The sequence below is a fragment of the Macrotis lagotis genome, chromosome X (genome assembly GCF_037893015.1).
Source record: "Macrotis lagotis isolate mMagLag1 chromosome X, bilby.v1.9.chrom.fasta, whole genome shotgun sequence".
NCBI lineage: Eukaryota > Metazoa > Chordata > Mammalia > Peramelemorphia > Peramelidae > Macrotis > Macrotis lagotis.
In genome coordinates this window covers 631591108-631605925 of record NC_133666.1, presented here as the reverse complement: position 1 = coordinate 631605925, position 14818 = coordinate 631591108, and the positions used below count along the sequence as shown (strand labels likewise).

The following is a 14818-nucleotide window of genomic DNA, read 5'->3' as shown; positions in this document are numbered from 1 at the left end:
CCTGGGAGTCATGATCAGGAAAAGAGCCTTGACATCATTTTCAAAGAATTACTACAGGAAAATTGCCCTGATATTCTAGAAGCAGAGGGCAAAATAGAAATGGAGAGAATCCACCAATCCCCCAGAGAAAGAGATCCCAAAAAACCAACCCCTAAGAATATTATAGCAGAACATCATATTCTAAGCCCTCTGCTACTTTATCATGGAAGTTGCTAAATCTTGTTTGATCCTGACTGTGGCTTCAAGGTATTTGAATTCTTTCTATCTGATTGCATACAATATTTTCTCCTTTACCTAGAAAGTTCTGGATTTTGATTATACTTTTTGGGGGAGTTTTCATTTGGGGATTTTCTTCAATTTCTATTTTGCCTTCTGATTGTAAGGTATCTGGGCAGTTATCCTTTATAATTTCTTGAAATATGATGTCTAGACTCTTTTGTGCATGTCTTTCAGGTAGTTCAATAAATTTTAAATGATCTCTCTTTGCAAGTCAGTTGTTTTTCCTATGAGATATTTCACATTTTCTTCTATTTTTTTTGTCTTTTGATTTTGTTTTTGTTTCCTCATCTTTCATGGAATCATTAGTTTCCACTTGGCCCATCCCAATTTTTAAGTATTTACTTTCTTCAATATTTTTGTACTTCTTTTTCCCTTTGACCTATTCTGATGCTTAGGAAGTTATTTTCTTCAGTATTTCTTGTGCCTCTATACCAAGCTGTCAATCCTTCTTTCAATTTTCTTATTTTCATTTCTTTTCCCAATTTATCTTCTACTGCTCTTATACAATTTTTCAAAACTTTTTTTTACTTTTTATCTTTTAAAAAACTTTTTTTTTAATAATTCTTATTGAGCTCTTCATTTTTCTACATGTTTCTCTTTTGCTTGAGATAGTTTCAAGTCATTATCTTCTGAGTTTGTTTCTTGAGCTTCCCTTGCCACTGGGTTTTTATGGTCAGGTTCCTTTTTTTATATTTTGCTCATTTTTCTGGCATAGTTATTGATTTTATACCTTGTTTAGTGTTGGGTTCTGCTGCCTCTGAGAATGTCTGTTTTGAGGTTTTTTTTAATGCCCTCCTGATGCTTTCACAGTGCTTATAAAGGGGAGTTCAAGGAAGAGGTCTGTGCTCTGCAAATTCCTGACTGTACTTGAGTCTTGTCGGCTTGTGCACGGTTGTTTCCTCAGCCTGCTCCTGGCCTCAATCAGTGTGCTGGGAGGCTCTGTGGGTTCAGGGCTGCTGAACTGCTGTCTTCCCCTTGGATTTGATCTCCTGCCCTGGTTTATTCTTCTATAAGCTGTACAGGACTAGAGGTTAGGACTCTTCTGCTTCGGGGCTGAGCTGCTTAGCTGTGGTTCTAGAATCTGCCCCATGCTCTTCAAACAGGTCCAGTCCTACTCCTCTCTGCCCTGGAACTTCGCCCAGAACTGCTGCCAGATGGAACCTGTTGCTGGTCCCTGTGCTACTATAGGGGTTCCTTGAGATACCTAATGCTCAGTCCTGTCCCCAAGTGCTGGGCAGCTCGCTCCCTGGCAATGCTACTGTCTGCTCCCCAGCCAGCTGCCAATTCTGCCCGTTGCCACACTCTCTCCTGACCAGCTGTCACCCCAGTGTTTGCAGGCTTTTCTATCTTCCTCAGTTGCCCTGGGCTGAAAAATGACCCATTGAGTTTTTCTTAGCTTTCCATATCAGAATTCAGCCTGGTGCTCTTTATGGGTCATTGGGGAGGAGGTTATGAAGGAGTTGAGACAAAATTGCTACCTCTCACACTACCATCTTGACTCTGTCCCCTCTAAAAATTTCCAGGAAAGACTATGCCATCCTTCCTCAAGGATATTGAAGAGGGGGGTAATGGGCATGGACTAGAGGTTTTCCTGCTCTAGGATTCTTCCATCCTGTAAGTTATCTCCAACTGACATGCCAGTCATCCAGACAAATTCCCTAGAAGCTTGACAAATTGTAAAGTATGCTTCAGGAATTCCTTCTGATGTGGTGCAGACCATGCCAAGCAAAGGGAATCTTAATAAAAACTCAGAAATGAACAACTTCATATGGAACCACACACCAGGTTAAGCAGGCTGCAAAAGTCTGCCTTGTATATGTGTTAGAAAAGGACCAGAGGGAGGGATGAAGAGGACCATGGCACGAAGAGGACCACGGCACTCCCTTGAAGTCTGAAGGTCAAAAGGTCCTTCAGTCTTTGGCATTATTCAGTCAATACTTGAACTAGATTCCTTGCTCTACTGATCTAGTCATCCCACTCTTCCCCAGACCCTATTGCCCAATATTCCCTCTCTAGGACCTGACTAAAGCCTGCAGAGCTGGGGTTTCCCAAATGGAGCCCAAACCCTTACCCTACCAAAACAAAACCTTCCCTGGAAGCCCTCCTCAAAACTGACCAACTAAATTTCACATTAATTCTACAGACCCATAGAGCACTGCCTCTGGAATCAGGAGGACCCAAGTTCAAAGCTGGTCTTGAGACATTAATACTTAGCTGTGTGACCTTGGGCAAGTCACTTAATCCCACTGCAAAAATCCCCTCCCCCCCAGATTCTATAGATCCCAGGATATTCTTGGAGCACATACAATGTCTACATAGAGGGACCTTTTCCACAGCCCCAGCTTGTAACATTTATAGTCTAAGCCTAGGCTACTAATGATCTCTGATGGCCTTATGGCACCCCAGCTGGTCAGTGGAGAGGAGGAACAAATTTTCTTCCTCTCACATCGTGTTTTGACTTTGGCTTTTTCTGATTCACTTATAATAATAATGGCTTACATGTAGGGGCTTTAAAGGTTGCCAAGCTCTAATTTCCATAGAATTGTAGCTGATCCTCACCACTCTAAGTTGGGTACTACTGGGAAGAACGTCTATTTTATAGATGGACTAAGTGATGTGCCCAGGGTGCCACAGTTAGTGTCAGTGACAGGACTTGAAAAAAAGTCTTTGCTGGCTCACAAGGCCAGTAATTGATGCACAATTTACCCCATGACTACATCCTAGGCACCTATGCCTGCCTCATCATCCCCTTACCAAGCTGTGAGGTCCATGAGCACAAGAGCTCTAAGGCAGAGGTAGCAAACTAGCAGCCAAGAAAATTCCTGAGCAGACCTGAACTGGGTTAAAACTGTGGAACAAAATAAAAATGCAACATAGGGAACATCCACTTACGGCTTTCCAAGTCAATAGGCAGCCTGCAGGGATCTATTTCTATTTTCAAGATCACAGAACGGCACAGGGGAGTCCTGGGTTTGAATGCCTGTATAAAACTCATTAGTTCTGTGTACCTATGAACCAATTTCCTGGCAATAAAACAGGAACAGATTTCTTGCGATTGTGAGGAATGCACTTTATAATTTAATGAACAGCTGCCATTTGTACAGGGCTTTAAAATTTCAAACACTTTATGTAAGCAGTAGAGGACACTCCAATGATGACAGCCCCTGGGAAAAGAAGCTGGCCCAATGACATAAGGGGAGCAGATATACTGCTCAGGTGCTGTGCTACTCTCAAGTCCCAGAGGAAGGTCTTGGCACGCTGGGTGGACTCTCCAGAGGTCTGCCTGACAAATGCTCCTACTGTGGTATGCAAGGACTAGCAAATGGGCAGGTTCACTAAAGTATTCCCGTGCCCCCCACCAGGTCTCTAGGGGCCTCTCTGGACCCTGATTCATCTGTGAAGGGAGGGAGCTGGACCAGACTAGAAAATTTTGTTCTGTAATCAAGCAGCAAGGAAGGACACCAATCAAAATCCCCCACCCCCCACCCTATTCAGCTGTGGTGGGTGACACAAGAGCAATGGGGGCAGTGATTCCATGGAAGGCCTTCTCTCCAGTGGTCAAAGTTCAAAGGCTGATCTGGTACTGTAGGTCTAGAACCTACCAGTCCTAGGATTCCCCAGGGACTTAAACCACTGAAGCCCCCTTTGCCCAAGTTCCATCAAACTGGGCATCCAGCACAAAAGTGAAGATGCTGGCTTCTGATACAAGCTCCCATCCCAACCTCATCAGCCACACTCAGGTTAAGAAGAAAGCAGTTTCAAGTCCTTTATTTGGGCAGGGTCTAATCACAAGCTGCCTTTGGGGGGACAGATGTCATTCCACAGCTTTGGGGTCCCGAAATCCAAGTTCTTTTCACTGTTGTGATCCCTGACAATGTGCCTGAGGGTTGAAGCTTCACTTCTGGCCCTTCAGGTAGTTCCAGCCATCTTGACTGTACTCCTGGATTGTGGTGGGAGCAGCAGACAGTGACTGCATCAAGCTGCTGATTCCTGCAGGGGAAGAATTACTGGTTAACTTTAGGGTAGGGGGGAACCCCAAGATTCCACTGAAACCCAGCCCAGCCCATGGTAGGGTCAGAAATGCCCCCCACAGCAGCCTCATCCAGTGAGGGTTCCAGCAATTCTGCCTGTCTTAAGGAAGCAGATTTTTGGGTTCTAGAAGTTCAGAAAGTACCTTGAGCCCCCCATCCCCCATGTCTGTCCTCCCTAGGTCCCTTTAATTCAAGGCAGAGCCATTAAGCCAGGACCTCAAGGATCATTCAGTTAAATTCCTAGATTTGACACTAGAGAAAGCTGGGTCTAGTAAAGGGAAGGGACCTGTGCAAGGTCACGCTTCAGCCCAGACTGGGCCCTCCCTTAGCCTCAGCAAACTGGGATTTGGGGAAGGCCACATTCCCATCCCTCAGTAGAGGGGAGGGGGGCAGAAGAGGGTCTGGAGCCCACTGCCACCACTTAGTAGCTAGCTAAGGCATGCTGTCACTGCCCCTCCCCCATAAAGGGACTCTTTCTGTAATTTCTTCTGTAAAATGTGAATCTATCCTGGCTACCTCTTAAGTATCAGAGAGCTGTTATTCCTAGCCCCTTCCTACAGCACAACACTCCACTCCCCACACTGAGGACTCTCTAGAGCAATGAATGGACCTGGCAGCTCCCAGATGGAGCTAGAAAGGCTTTCGGTCATCACCCAGGCCCATTTTCCCTTTGTAGAGATCACTAAACTGAAGCCTAAGGAGGGGAAGTCACTTGTCTACGATCACAGAGATTCAAACCCAGATCTCTGGACTCCAAAAGCATCAGTTTTCCTTTTGGCGCAGAAGAATCTTTGATGTAAAAGGGGCTGCTACCAGTAACGATCAATCAACAAGCATTTCCAATGTATGCCATCTGATGCCTACTGTTACCCTGGCTGGGTTATCTGTTTTCATGGTCTCTTTCCTGGTCCCCCTCTCCTCTTCCCTAAGGGAATGTCATACAACAGTTCATATCATTACAATTTTTAAAAGTTTGACAAAGTGCCTTCCTCACAATAGCAACCTGGTAAGGCAAGAAGTAAAAGGATTATCATTGCCATTTTATTGATGTAAAAACCAAGGCTCAGCAGCAACATCTATATAATGGGTCTCTAATTCAACTGCAGGCCTCCTGAATCCCAAGATCAGTCCTCTTCCCACTCTTCACATGCCATTGCCCTACTTGCCCAGATGAGGCAAGTTTTGCCAACAGGTTTCTTGACCAACCAGGCCTCGGCCTCATCTGCCTAACTTGAAATGCCACAAAACTCATGAATTCAAATCTGTACCAAATGAGACAAGTCCTGTGTTTGTTCTCACACTGGGGATGAAAAGGGTTACCTGAATGAATTAAGACAAGCATATCTGCTAATTATAAATTATTCTTGCACATTTATTAAAGTACCCTCTAAATATCTGTAGCAGGCAATCTGATGAGGCCAATTGGTGAGTTGTAGATTCTCAGAGGTAAAAAGAACTTTGGACTACATCCAGTCTAATTCATACCTGATCAGGCATTCTCTTTATGACATTCCCAATCAAAGGCTTTGCTCAAGGACCTCCAATGATAGGAAGGGAAGGTTGCCAACTGCAAATGTTTGCTATTCAATTTTTCTTTATGCTGAGCCAAAATCTGCTTTTGCAATTTGCACTCATTCCTGCTAGGGCCAAGTAGAAGCTGTTTAATCCCTTTTACCTAAAACAACCTGTCAAATATTTAAAAGATATTCATGTTTTCCCTAAATTTTCTCTTCTCTAGGCTAGCTGGCCCCAGTTCCTTCAACTGATTTTCCTAAGCAACCCAACTAAGTTTTATTTTCTTTCTTTTGGTTTTTGCAAGGCAATGAGGGTTAAGTGACTAGCCCAAGGTCATACAGCTAGATAATATTAAGTATCTGAGAGAAGATTTGAACTCAGGTTCTCCTGACTCCAAGGTTAGTGCTCTATCCATGGCACCACCTAGCTGCCCCTCCAAACCAATTTTTTTTAATGTAATTCAGACTTCTCTTCCTTCCATTGACTTAGTGTCAATTCATGAGGCCTACACAGCATTTGATAATTTTTATTTCCTTTAGCTTCTTACTGCCTCTAAACTCCTTAGTACGGCATGTAAAGTCCTCACAGTCAGCTTTCAATTCCTCTTTCCAGGCTTACTATTTATGGTACTTCTTTTTCTACATACAACATTCCAAACTGACCTTCTTGCTATTCTTCACAGTATCTCATCTCTTAACTCTATGCCTTTCACCAAACTACTCTTCTACTCTTCATCCTTGACCTAAGGCCCTTCCTAATTCCTTCTCCCTCTCCAAGGATCTTGCACTGATTTTGTACACTATATAGATATACACACACACACACACCTCTGTATATGTGTGGCATGCGTGTATTTGTATGTGTATCCCTTTGGGGGCAGGAACTGTTTCATTTCTGTCTTTGTGTCCTGAGGGCCTAGCATATGGTAGACAATAAATGCTTGTCCTTTGGCTGCATCTTTCTGACTCCATAACCAAGCCCATCATACCTTCACAACTACACCGACTTTTCCCTGAGGTGGTTTTTGCAGAACATGGTATTCCAGGTGACTGGTGGGGGCTTCAGCAAGTTGCGCTTTTGCCAAGGACACACAGAAGACATCAAGTCCCTTCCCTCTACTGAGCCTCCTGTTCCCAGCCCATAAAAATGGGTGGCTCTGGACTCCATGATCTCTGAGGTCCCTTATGGTTTGGACAGCCCATTCTGGGGCTGTCCCACCCAGTGTTGGTCCCACGGCTAGTCAGCTGTCCTTCTGATCATGCCAATGAAAGGAGATCCTGAACTGGATGGACCACATCCAAGGGAAAACTGAAGGGATGGAGTTAAGAGATATGGGGCTCTGGGCTAGGGTGGGTGGTCCAGAGAGCAGGGGAGCCCCTGAACAGCAGCATTCTTTTTCAGTAAAAGGGACACTGTTGCAGTAGAATCCATGGTCTTACCTGAGTTCCAACTGTCTCTTAAGTTAAAGTTGAAACGTGGAAGGGATGGGACCTGAGCAAAGAGGAAAGGAAGTATGAATCACATACTCCCAACATTAGATGAAGTGAAACAAGACTCAAAGTCAGGGCTACATCTGAGTCCTGACATTCAAAATGAGCCTGAAATCTGGCCCCAGACAGAGTGCAGATCACAAAAGCAATGCCTTCCATCACCAAATGCTTAATGAAGTTTTGATGTCCAGCTAACTCAGGCTAGCTTGTCTCCCCCTGCCCTCCTCCTTCAAAGAAAGCATCCCACTAACCAGAAAGATCAGGAAAAATGATGGTGTGCTATTGTTTCCCAGAAAGGGCCCAGCACTTTCCCTCTTCCTAAGAGTTCATCTCTGCTGCCTCAGGCCCATGAAGTTTTGAACCAATCCCCAGCCCTAACCTGCCTACTCCCCCCAGGCCCCTCCTACCTCCAAACGGACGCCCATGTGCTTCCAAAGTAAGCCTGTGTAATGGTTGAAGGCTTCAGGGATGGTTTCCTGTGCCCTTCTTAGGGCAGCCTGACTCTCATAACTGGACCCCAGCAGCCCTTGATTGCAAATGAAGTACACTGACCCACCAGCCAAGCCGGCCTTAAGGAAAAACCTGGGGTGGGGAGAGAAGCAGCTTGGAAAAGGTGGAAAAAACTGTGAGGTGAGAGTCCAAACATCTAGATTCAAATGATCAATTTAATCACCTACTCCCTTGGTGACCCAGACCATTTGAAGACAAAACCAAACACAAAACAAGAGGCTTGGTTAGTTTTTTTTTTTAGCTTTTTGCAAGGCAAATGGGGTTAAGTGGCTTGCCCAAGGCCATGCAGCTAGGTAATTATTGTCTGAGGTCAGATTTGAACTCAGGTACTCCAGACTCCAGGACTAGTGCTCTATCCATTGAGCCACTTAGCCGCCGCCCCTTGGGGTTAGCTCTTGCAACTCTTTTTCACCAATCTGAAAAGCAGGCCTGCTCCCCTGTTAGCAGTCCTCTCTACTTTTGGGTCGCCCCCCCCCATGGATACATCTACCTCATGGAGGAGGGGGCTCTGGTCAATTCCCTGCTTCGACCCCCCACACTTCCTCAGGCAGTGCCCTCCTCCCCTCCCTTTCACAAAGTTTCCAGGGCTCCCTCCTGTCCCCAGATCTAGAGTTGGAGGGGCCTTGGAGGAGAGACAGGAAAGGAGGTGCGCATCTAGGCCAGGGTCCTGGTAAGGTGCGCATCTGGTCCCGGTAAGGTGCGCCTGTAGTCCAGGGTCCTGGTAAGGTGCGCATCTAGTCCAGGGTCCCGGTAAGGTGCGCATCTAGTCCAGGGTCCCGGTAAGGTGCGCATCTAGTCCAGGGTCCCGGTAAGGTGCGCTTCTAGTCCTGGGTCCCGGTAAGCGTTTCAGCTCGGGGCTGTTCCAGGAACTCCTGAAGCGCTTTCAGAAGCCCTTTACGGCGGAATCTCACCCAGATCTCTATCGTTATCAGTTGCTCGTTGGCAACTTCCGTGACTAGAAAAAGTTTGAAAAGCCCCCTGCGGGCACGACGTCATCCGAGTCGGGGGGGGGGGGGGGGGGGGGAAGACTCATAGCGCTTTCAAGTTTGCAAAGCGCTTTGCAAGCCCGCTTCCGTTTCCTCCCTCAGGCCCCTAGTCTAGGCCCGGGACCCCGTCGTCCGGCCGGTAAAGCGGCCCCGCGCGCTCGGCCCGGCCCGCTCCCCGGCCCCCCGGCCCGCTCCCCGGGGCCCCCTCCCCCGCCCCGCGTGACTCGGGGACCGGGCGCGTGCGCTCACCCAAACAGGGGCCGCAGGCGGGCAGCCATGGTCACCGAGCTCCGCCGCTCTGCGACAGCGCAAGGACACGGAGCTCCGCCCGCCGCCCGCCCGCCGCCGCCGCCGCCGCCGCCGAGCGGGTCCCCGCGGAGGCCTGGGCGGGCCGGGGCAGAGCGCGCGCTCAGCACTCTGGGAGCTGTAGTGCCGACCAACCGCCGCCGGGCCCGCGCCCGGGGCGTCTGGGAGTTGTAGTCCTGAGGCCAGGAGCCCTGCTCGGCGGGCCGGGAGCTGGAGTCTGTTCTTTTCTCCCCTGGGCTGCTACGGTCCCTGGGAGGGAGAGTCGAGCTCGGGGTGCAGCTCTGCTAGGCCGGGAAGGCTGACCTGAACTGCTTAAATCCGTCTCTAAATAGCCAGAGCTAATAACTGGAGAATTGAGAGGATGACGACGACGATGATGATGATGATAGAGGATAATAGTCTGTAAAGTATTTGCAGATTTGAAAAGCCTGCTATCGGTTTGTTATAATGGCTAATCCGGGCCTGGGTGCCACAAAGGCCGAGGGGAATTCATAAAAGATTAAGAACGGTTTAATACTTAATGCTTCATTTAATCCTCTCAAGTTGAGTTCTGGTGAATTTGGTGGGTGTTGTCATTTCCCCCATTTTACAGATGAGAAAACTGAGGTTGAAAACTGAAGGCAGGATTCTCATGGTCTATCTATTGTGCCAACTAGCCATCTCTGAAGTGTTTGTCCTTACTCAAAATGAATAAAATATTTAATTTAAAAAAAAGGGGCTTGTCTTTTCTGGGTCTTTGGAGGAACCATCCTAATCAAGGGAACCTGGAAGGCCACAGAGTCGGGGACCACCTTTTTCTCCCACCCTGCCTTCTACCCTATTTCTCCCCTCTTCCTGTGATGGTGTTTTTTTTTTTTTGTATCTCTGTTCCTGGTGTTTTTTTTAAATTTATTTTTATTAAAGATATTGAGTTTTACAATTCCCCCTCCAATCTTGCTTCCCCCCCCCCCCCCCCGGAAAGCACTCTGTCAGTCTTTACTTTGTTTCCATGTTGTACCTTGATCCAAATTGGGTGTGAGATGGTGTTTTATAGATGGAGAAACTGAGTCCCAGGGATGGGAAGCTTCTTTAATATTTGTTTAGTCATATCTGAGTCTTTTTTGATCCATTTGGGCTTTCCTTGGCAAAGATACTTGAGAAAAGATTTGCCATTTCCTTCTCCAGGTCATTTAACAGATGAGGAAACTGAGGCCACAAGGATAAGTAACTTGCTCAGGGTTTCACAGCTAATAAGTATTTGAGGTCAAATTTGATTTCAGGTCAGGTGCCCTCTCCACTTCACGAGATTAATAAATTAGTCAATGAATCAAAAAGTATGAGCACAGCAGCCCCTCACTCAAATCCAGTTCAACTACTGGTCATGGTCTTCTTTGAGAAAGAAGGACAAACATCATCAATCTATCAACAAGCATTTATTAGGGGAAGGGAAGGTTAAGAGCTGGGGATGCAAATAGGAAGAATGAAATAGTTTCTCCTCATAGAGTTTACATTCATTCTAAGAAGAGAGAAAAGGAATAAGTGTCTAAGTGTGAGGATACCATTTTGAAGAGGAGGCCTATGGCCCTGGGTAGTGAATTTACTTGGCTGGGAACCCACAAAGAAAAGAGTATAGATGATGAATCTGTAAAGAATAAATACAAAGTAATTTAATACCAGGTAGTGTAAGAGGCAAGGCACTTTAGTTACCTCTTAAAGAGGGATCATTAAGAGGCTCCAGGGTGTTTGCAGAAGTTGTTGGCTAGAAGAGCAAGAGGTTGTAATAAGTATTTTAAAAATGTATCTGGGGGCAGCTAGGTGGTGCAGGAAATAGAGCACCAGCCCTGGAGTCAGGAGGATCTGAGTTCAAATGCAGCCTCAGACACTTAATAATTACCTAGCTGTGTGGCCTTGGGGAAACCACTTAACCCCATTTGCCCTACCAAAAAAAACCCCCAAAAAACAATATCTGCATGTGGTGGCAATATAATAAAACTAGGACCTAAGTCTTCTTTAGCAAGGTAAAAATTCAAAAAAAATGCACAATTTGGTGTGGAAATATGTTAAGATCAACAGGGAAACTAGCAGCGATTGGGTGGAAGAAATATTGCAAACAAAACAAACTTCCTGATCCTAAAGGGGAAATTCAAAGAAAAAAAATATGACCTGACAACAGGAAACCATTTCTATAAGGACAACAACCCTGAAAAGAAAAAATACTTTGTCTTTCATTTTTTAAATCTTTTTCAAAGATTTTATTTATTTTCAGTTTTACAATTTTTCCCCTTATCTTACTTCCCTCCCCCAACAGAAGGCAATTTGTCAGTCTTTACACCATGGTATACATTGATCCAAATTGAATGTGATGAGAGAGAAATCATATCCTTAAGGAAGAAACATAAAAGTATAAGAGATAGCAAGATCAGACAATAAGATATGTTGTTTTTTTTTAATTTAAGGTAAGTCCTTGGTCTTTGTTGTTTCTCTGGATACAGATGGTGTTCTCCATTGCAGACAGCCCCAAATTGTCCCTGGTTGTTGCACTGATGGAATGAGCGAGTCCAGCAAGGTTGATCGTCACCCCCATGTTACTGTTAGGGTGTACAGTGTTTTTCTGGTTCTGCTCATCTCACTCAGCATCAGTTCCTGCAAATAAGAAAAAACACTTTGAAAAATTTAAGAACCTTGATGACCTATCACGTTTCAGAGGCTCTTTGGTGAAAATCGTTGTTCTGCAACTCAGAATTCAAGGGATAAGCTCGTCCCTTCTAGTCAAGTTCTCGGAAGGGACCAAGTCCTTGCAACGCCCAAAGACACCGTGCGCATGAGCAAGGTGGAGGGACGCCTGCGTTTTGGAATCCGGGATCCCGATGGCCTCCAGTAGGGGGCAGTCACCAGGGCGGCTAGAGCGTCGCGCGCGTGGGGGGGAGGGACGCTCTACCCTTCCTGACTCGTTGCCTCTGAAGACCCGGAAGTGGAGCTACATATCCCAGAGTTCAACGCGCTCTTCTTCCTTCTGTTGTGGCTGCCGCCAGGGCTACGCTTGGTGAGCCGGGGGGACCTCCGGGGAATCCGCGGCCATCCGCGGCTCAGACCCCTTCCCCAGCCCGTTCTGGAAAGCGGCCTGAAGGGAGACACGAGGGGCCTCGGGGCTTCGGGCCTGGGGTGGTGGGTGGGTGTCCGGGAGGCCTCTAGGAGCTCGCCTCGATTACTCTCTTCCCTTCACAGCGCCGCAGCCATGGCCATCCGATACCCCATGGCCGTGGGCCTCAACAAGGGCCACAAAGTTACCAAAAACGTGGCGAAGCCGCGACACTGCCGCCGCCGTGGGGTGAGTGGAAAGCCGAGTCCGGCGAGAACTCGAGGGGCTGCGGGGGGTGGGGGGCGGCGGGACACCGGCCCCGGCTTGGCGGGGGGCACGTGGACTGGGGAGCTGGGGGCGGCGGGGCCCCCCAGGGGGGCTTGTTGCCCTCGGCACACGCGGCCTGGCTTAGCGTAATGGTTTTGGGGCGTTTTATAGCAGTTCCCCGAGGCGTCGCTCCGGGCCTCCTGGCGGGTGTTGCAAGGGGTGCGGAGGCTGGAAAAGGCTGGTGCTGGGTGGCGCAGTGGATAGAGCACCGGCCCTGGAGGCAGGGGGACCCGAGTTCAAATCCGACCTCACTTACAATGACCTAGCTGTGTGGCCTTGGGCAAGCCGCTTAACCCCATGGCCTTGCAAAAAACTTGGAGTTTGCCTAATCACTAGTGTGCTTTCAGAGCCAGAAGGGTGGCCTTCGTGCTTGGTCAGTGAATGAATGGGCCCGGGACCTGTTGGGACTCCTCCAGCCTTCCTCAATGATTTTTTTTTTAATAACACACTGAATTAATGCTGTCTTCACACTTAGCCTGAGGCAGGGAGTACATTTTAGAGAACGAAGCAGGCTCCGGGGATACCTGATCGCTCCCTGGGCTTGGGCTAGCCTGTGGAGATGGATTGCCTGGTGTTTAGTGGTAATCTAACAAAGACTTCATGGTGCTGCGCATCCTTAGCAGGAATACAAAAAGAAAAGTACTTGCCAGTGAGGGTCTTTGTTTTATATTGGTGGGAAGGGTATAGGTGTAGTGTAGTGGGGATCTGTGTAGAACACTGGTGATTAGAAAAACCACCAGACCTCACTTATGTAGGGAATAGTCCCTAAGCTCTCCTCCTAAAGAAGCTAGCTGCTGTTCTCCGCAAAGGCCCAGTGGAAGCGGAACATTGAAAAATTAGGATGGTGCTAGATTAATTGATTTTAAAAAAAACTGAATGGGAGGCAGCTAGGTGGCGAGGTAGTGGACAAAGCCCCACCCCTGGAGTCCGGAGTACCTGGGTTCAAATCCAGTCTCAGATATTTAATAATTCCCTAGCTGTGTGGCCTTGGGCAAGCCACTTAACCCCATTTACCTTACCCAAAAAAATGCAGTTTTTAGTTTGTCCTGGAGAGCAAGAGGGGATCTACTAAAGCTCGAGCGTTTGGGGGAGGGAGGAAAGAGTTGTGGAGTGAAAGTACTGAGGAGCTAGATCAAAAAAGCTGACAAAGGTCTGAATTAGGGTGATGGTTATGAGAGAAAAAACAGAGTGTAATGGAACTTGGGGATAGTGTGATAAGAGCAGAAGGCTCAAGAAAATCAAGTTGATAGCTACATAGGTTGTAAAATTTAATAGAGAAATTTGGGGGAATTAAAGTTAAAGGGAGTTTTCCTAAAGGATTACCTTGGGCTCAGGTTGAAGTTCATATTGGGGCAAGGCTGCTCAGGATCTGGCAAAGAACTCTTTCTTCCCTTTAGTAAGAGACTGGTATGGAATATAAGGATTATGAAATTTAGAACTTAAAAGGACTCTGTTCCTGTATCTCTATATTCTAGAGGAAATTAAATACCAAAAAGGGAATTTTACACATCAAAGCTATCCAGGAAATAAGTAACTTAAAATTAAACAACCATTTTACTTATTTTTCCAATGTAAATCATTGTGTTCAGAGATAACAAAAATGAAGTTTTTCTGTCCCTCAGCAGTCCCGTCCAGCTTTTTTTCTCTGGGGAAAGACTTTTTGGGCCTTATCACATCTTTGTCTTTTAACAGCGGTTGACCAAACACACCAAATTCGTGAGAGACATGATCCGGGAGGTGTGTGGGTTTGCTCCTTATGAGAGGCGGGCCATGGAATTGTTAAAGGTCTCCAAGGATAAGCGAGCCCTTAAGTTCATCAAAAAAAGGGTAGGTTTGAGCTCATGGGGGTAGATGGGGGTGGGTGGGTATGCAGAACATTCCCCTTAATTATGTCATTTTTTCTATTAGGTGGGAACTCACATCCGTGCCAAGAGGAAGAGAGAGGAGCTCAGCAATGTCCTAGCTGCCATGAGGAAGGCTGCTGCCAAGAAGGATTAAACCTGGTCCCTGCTTGCCTTCCCCATTTACCCAATAAACATTTGACAAATAGGCTTGTGTTCTAGACCTGATCTGTTCTGATGATGAACAAACTTTGTCAGGTTTCCCTTTGGGAAAATGAGAGAGAAAAAGCTGTTGGGTCTTGGTAATATAGTATAAATAGGTAGAGCACAGAAAATTGGGCTTGTCAATAAATTGGATTTAAATCCTGTTTTTGCCAGGGCTTTGAGCTTTAAATGAATGAGTAAAAAGAAATGTAGAATATATGAACCTAAAAGGACAATGGTTTAAGGATAATTTCTTTGGGTGGGCAAAGGC

General features: G+C 46.7%; 2 protein-coding genes across 2 annotated transcripts; one reads left to right on the top strand and one right to left on the bottom strand.

Annotated features, from left to right (window-relative positions):
* Nucleotides 1–4020: 4020 nt before the first annotated feature.
* On the bottom strand, nt 4021–9211 carry MICOS13 (mitochondrial contact site and cristae organizing system subunit 13). Its single transcript, XM_074203881.1, has 4 exons — nt 9061–9211; nt 7723–7897; nt 7265–7316; nt 4021–4269 (listed from the first exon to the last, which is right to left on the bottom strand). Exons 1-4 carry the CDS (start codon nt 9087–9089, stop codon nt 4175–4177), a joined length of 351 nt encoding a protein of 116 aa, XP_074059982.1. The 5' UTR covers nt 9090–9211; the 3' UTR covers nt 4021–4174.
* Nucleotides 9212–12039: 2828 nt separating this feature from the next.
* On the top strand, nt 12040–14551 carry RPL36 (ribosomal protein L36). The gene is made up of 4 exons (XM_074203884.1): nt 12040–12139; nt 12322–12424; nt 14195–14329; nt 14411–14551. The coding sequence occupies exons 2-4, from the start codon at nt 12332–12334 to the stop codon at nt 14498–14500; spliced, it is 318 nt and encodes a 105-aa protein (XP_074059985.1). The 5' UTR covers nt 12040–12139; nt 12322–12331; the 3' UTR covers nt 14501–14551.
* The last annotated feature ends 267 nt before the right edge of the window (nt 14552–14818 follow it).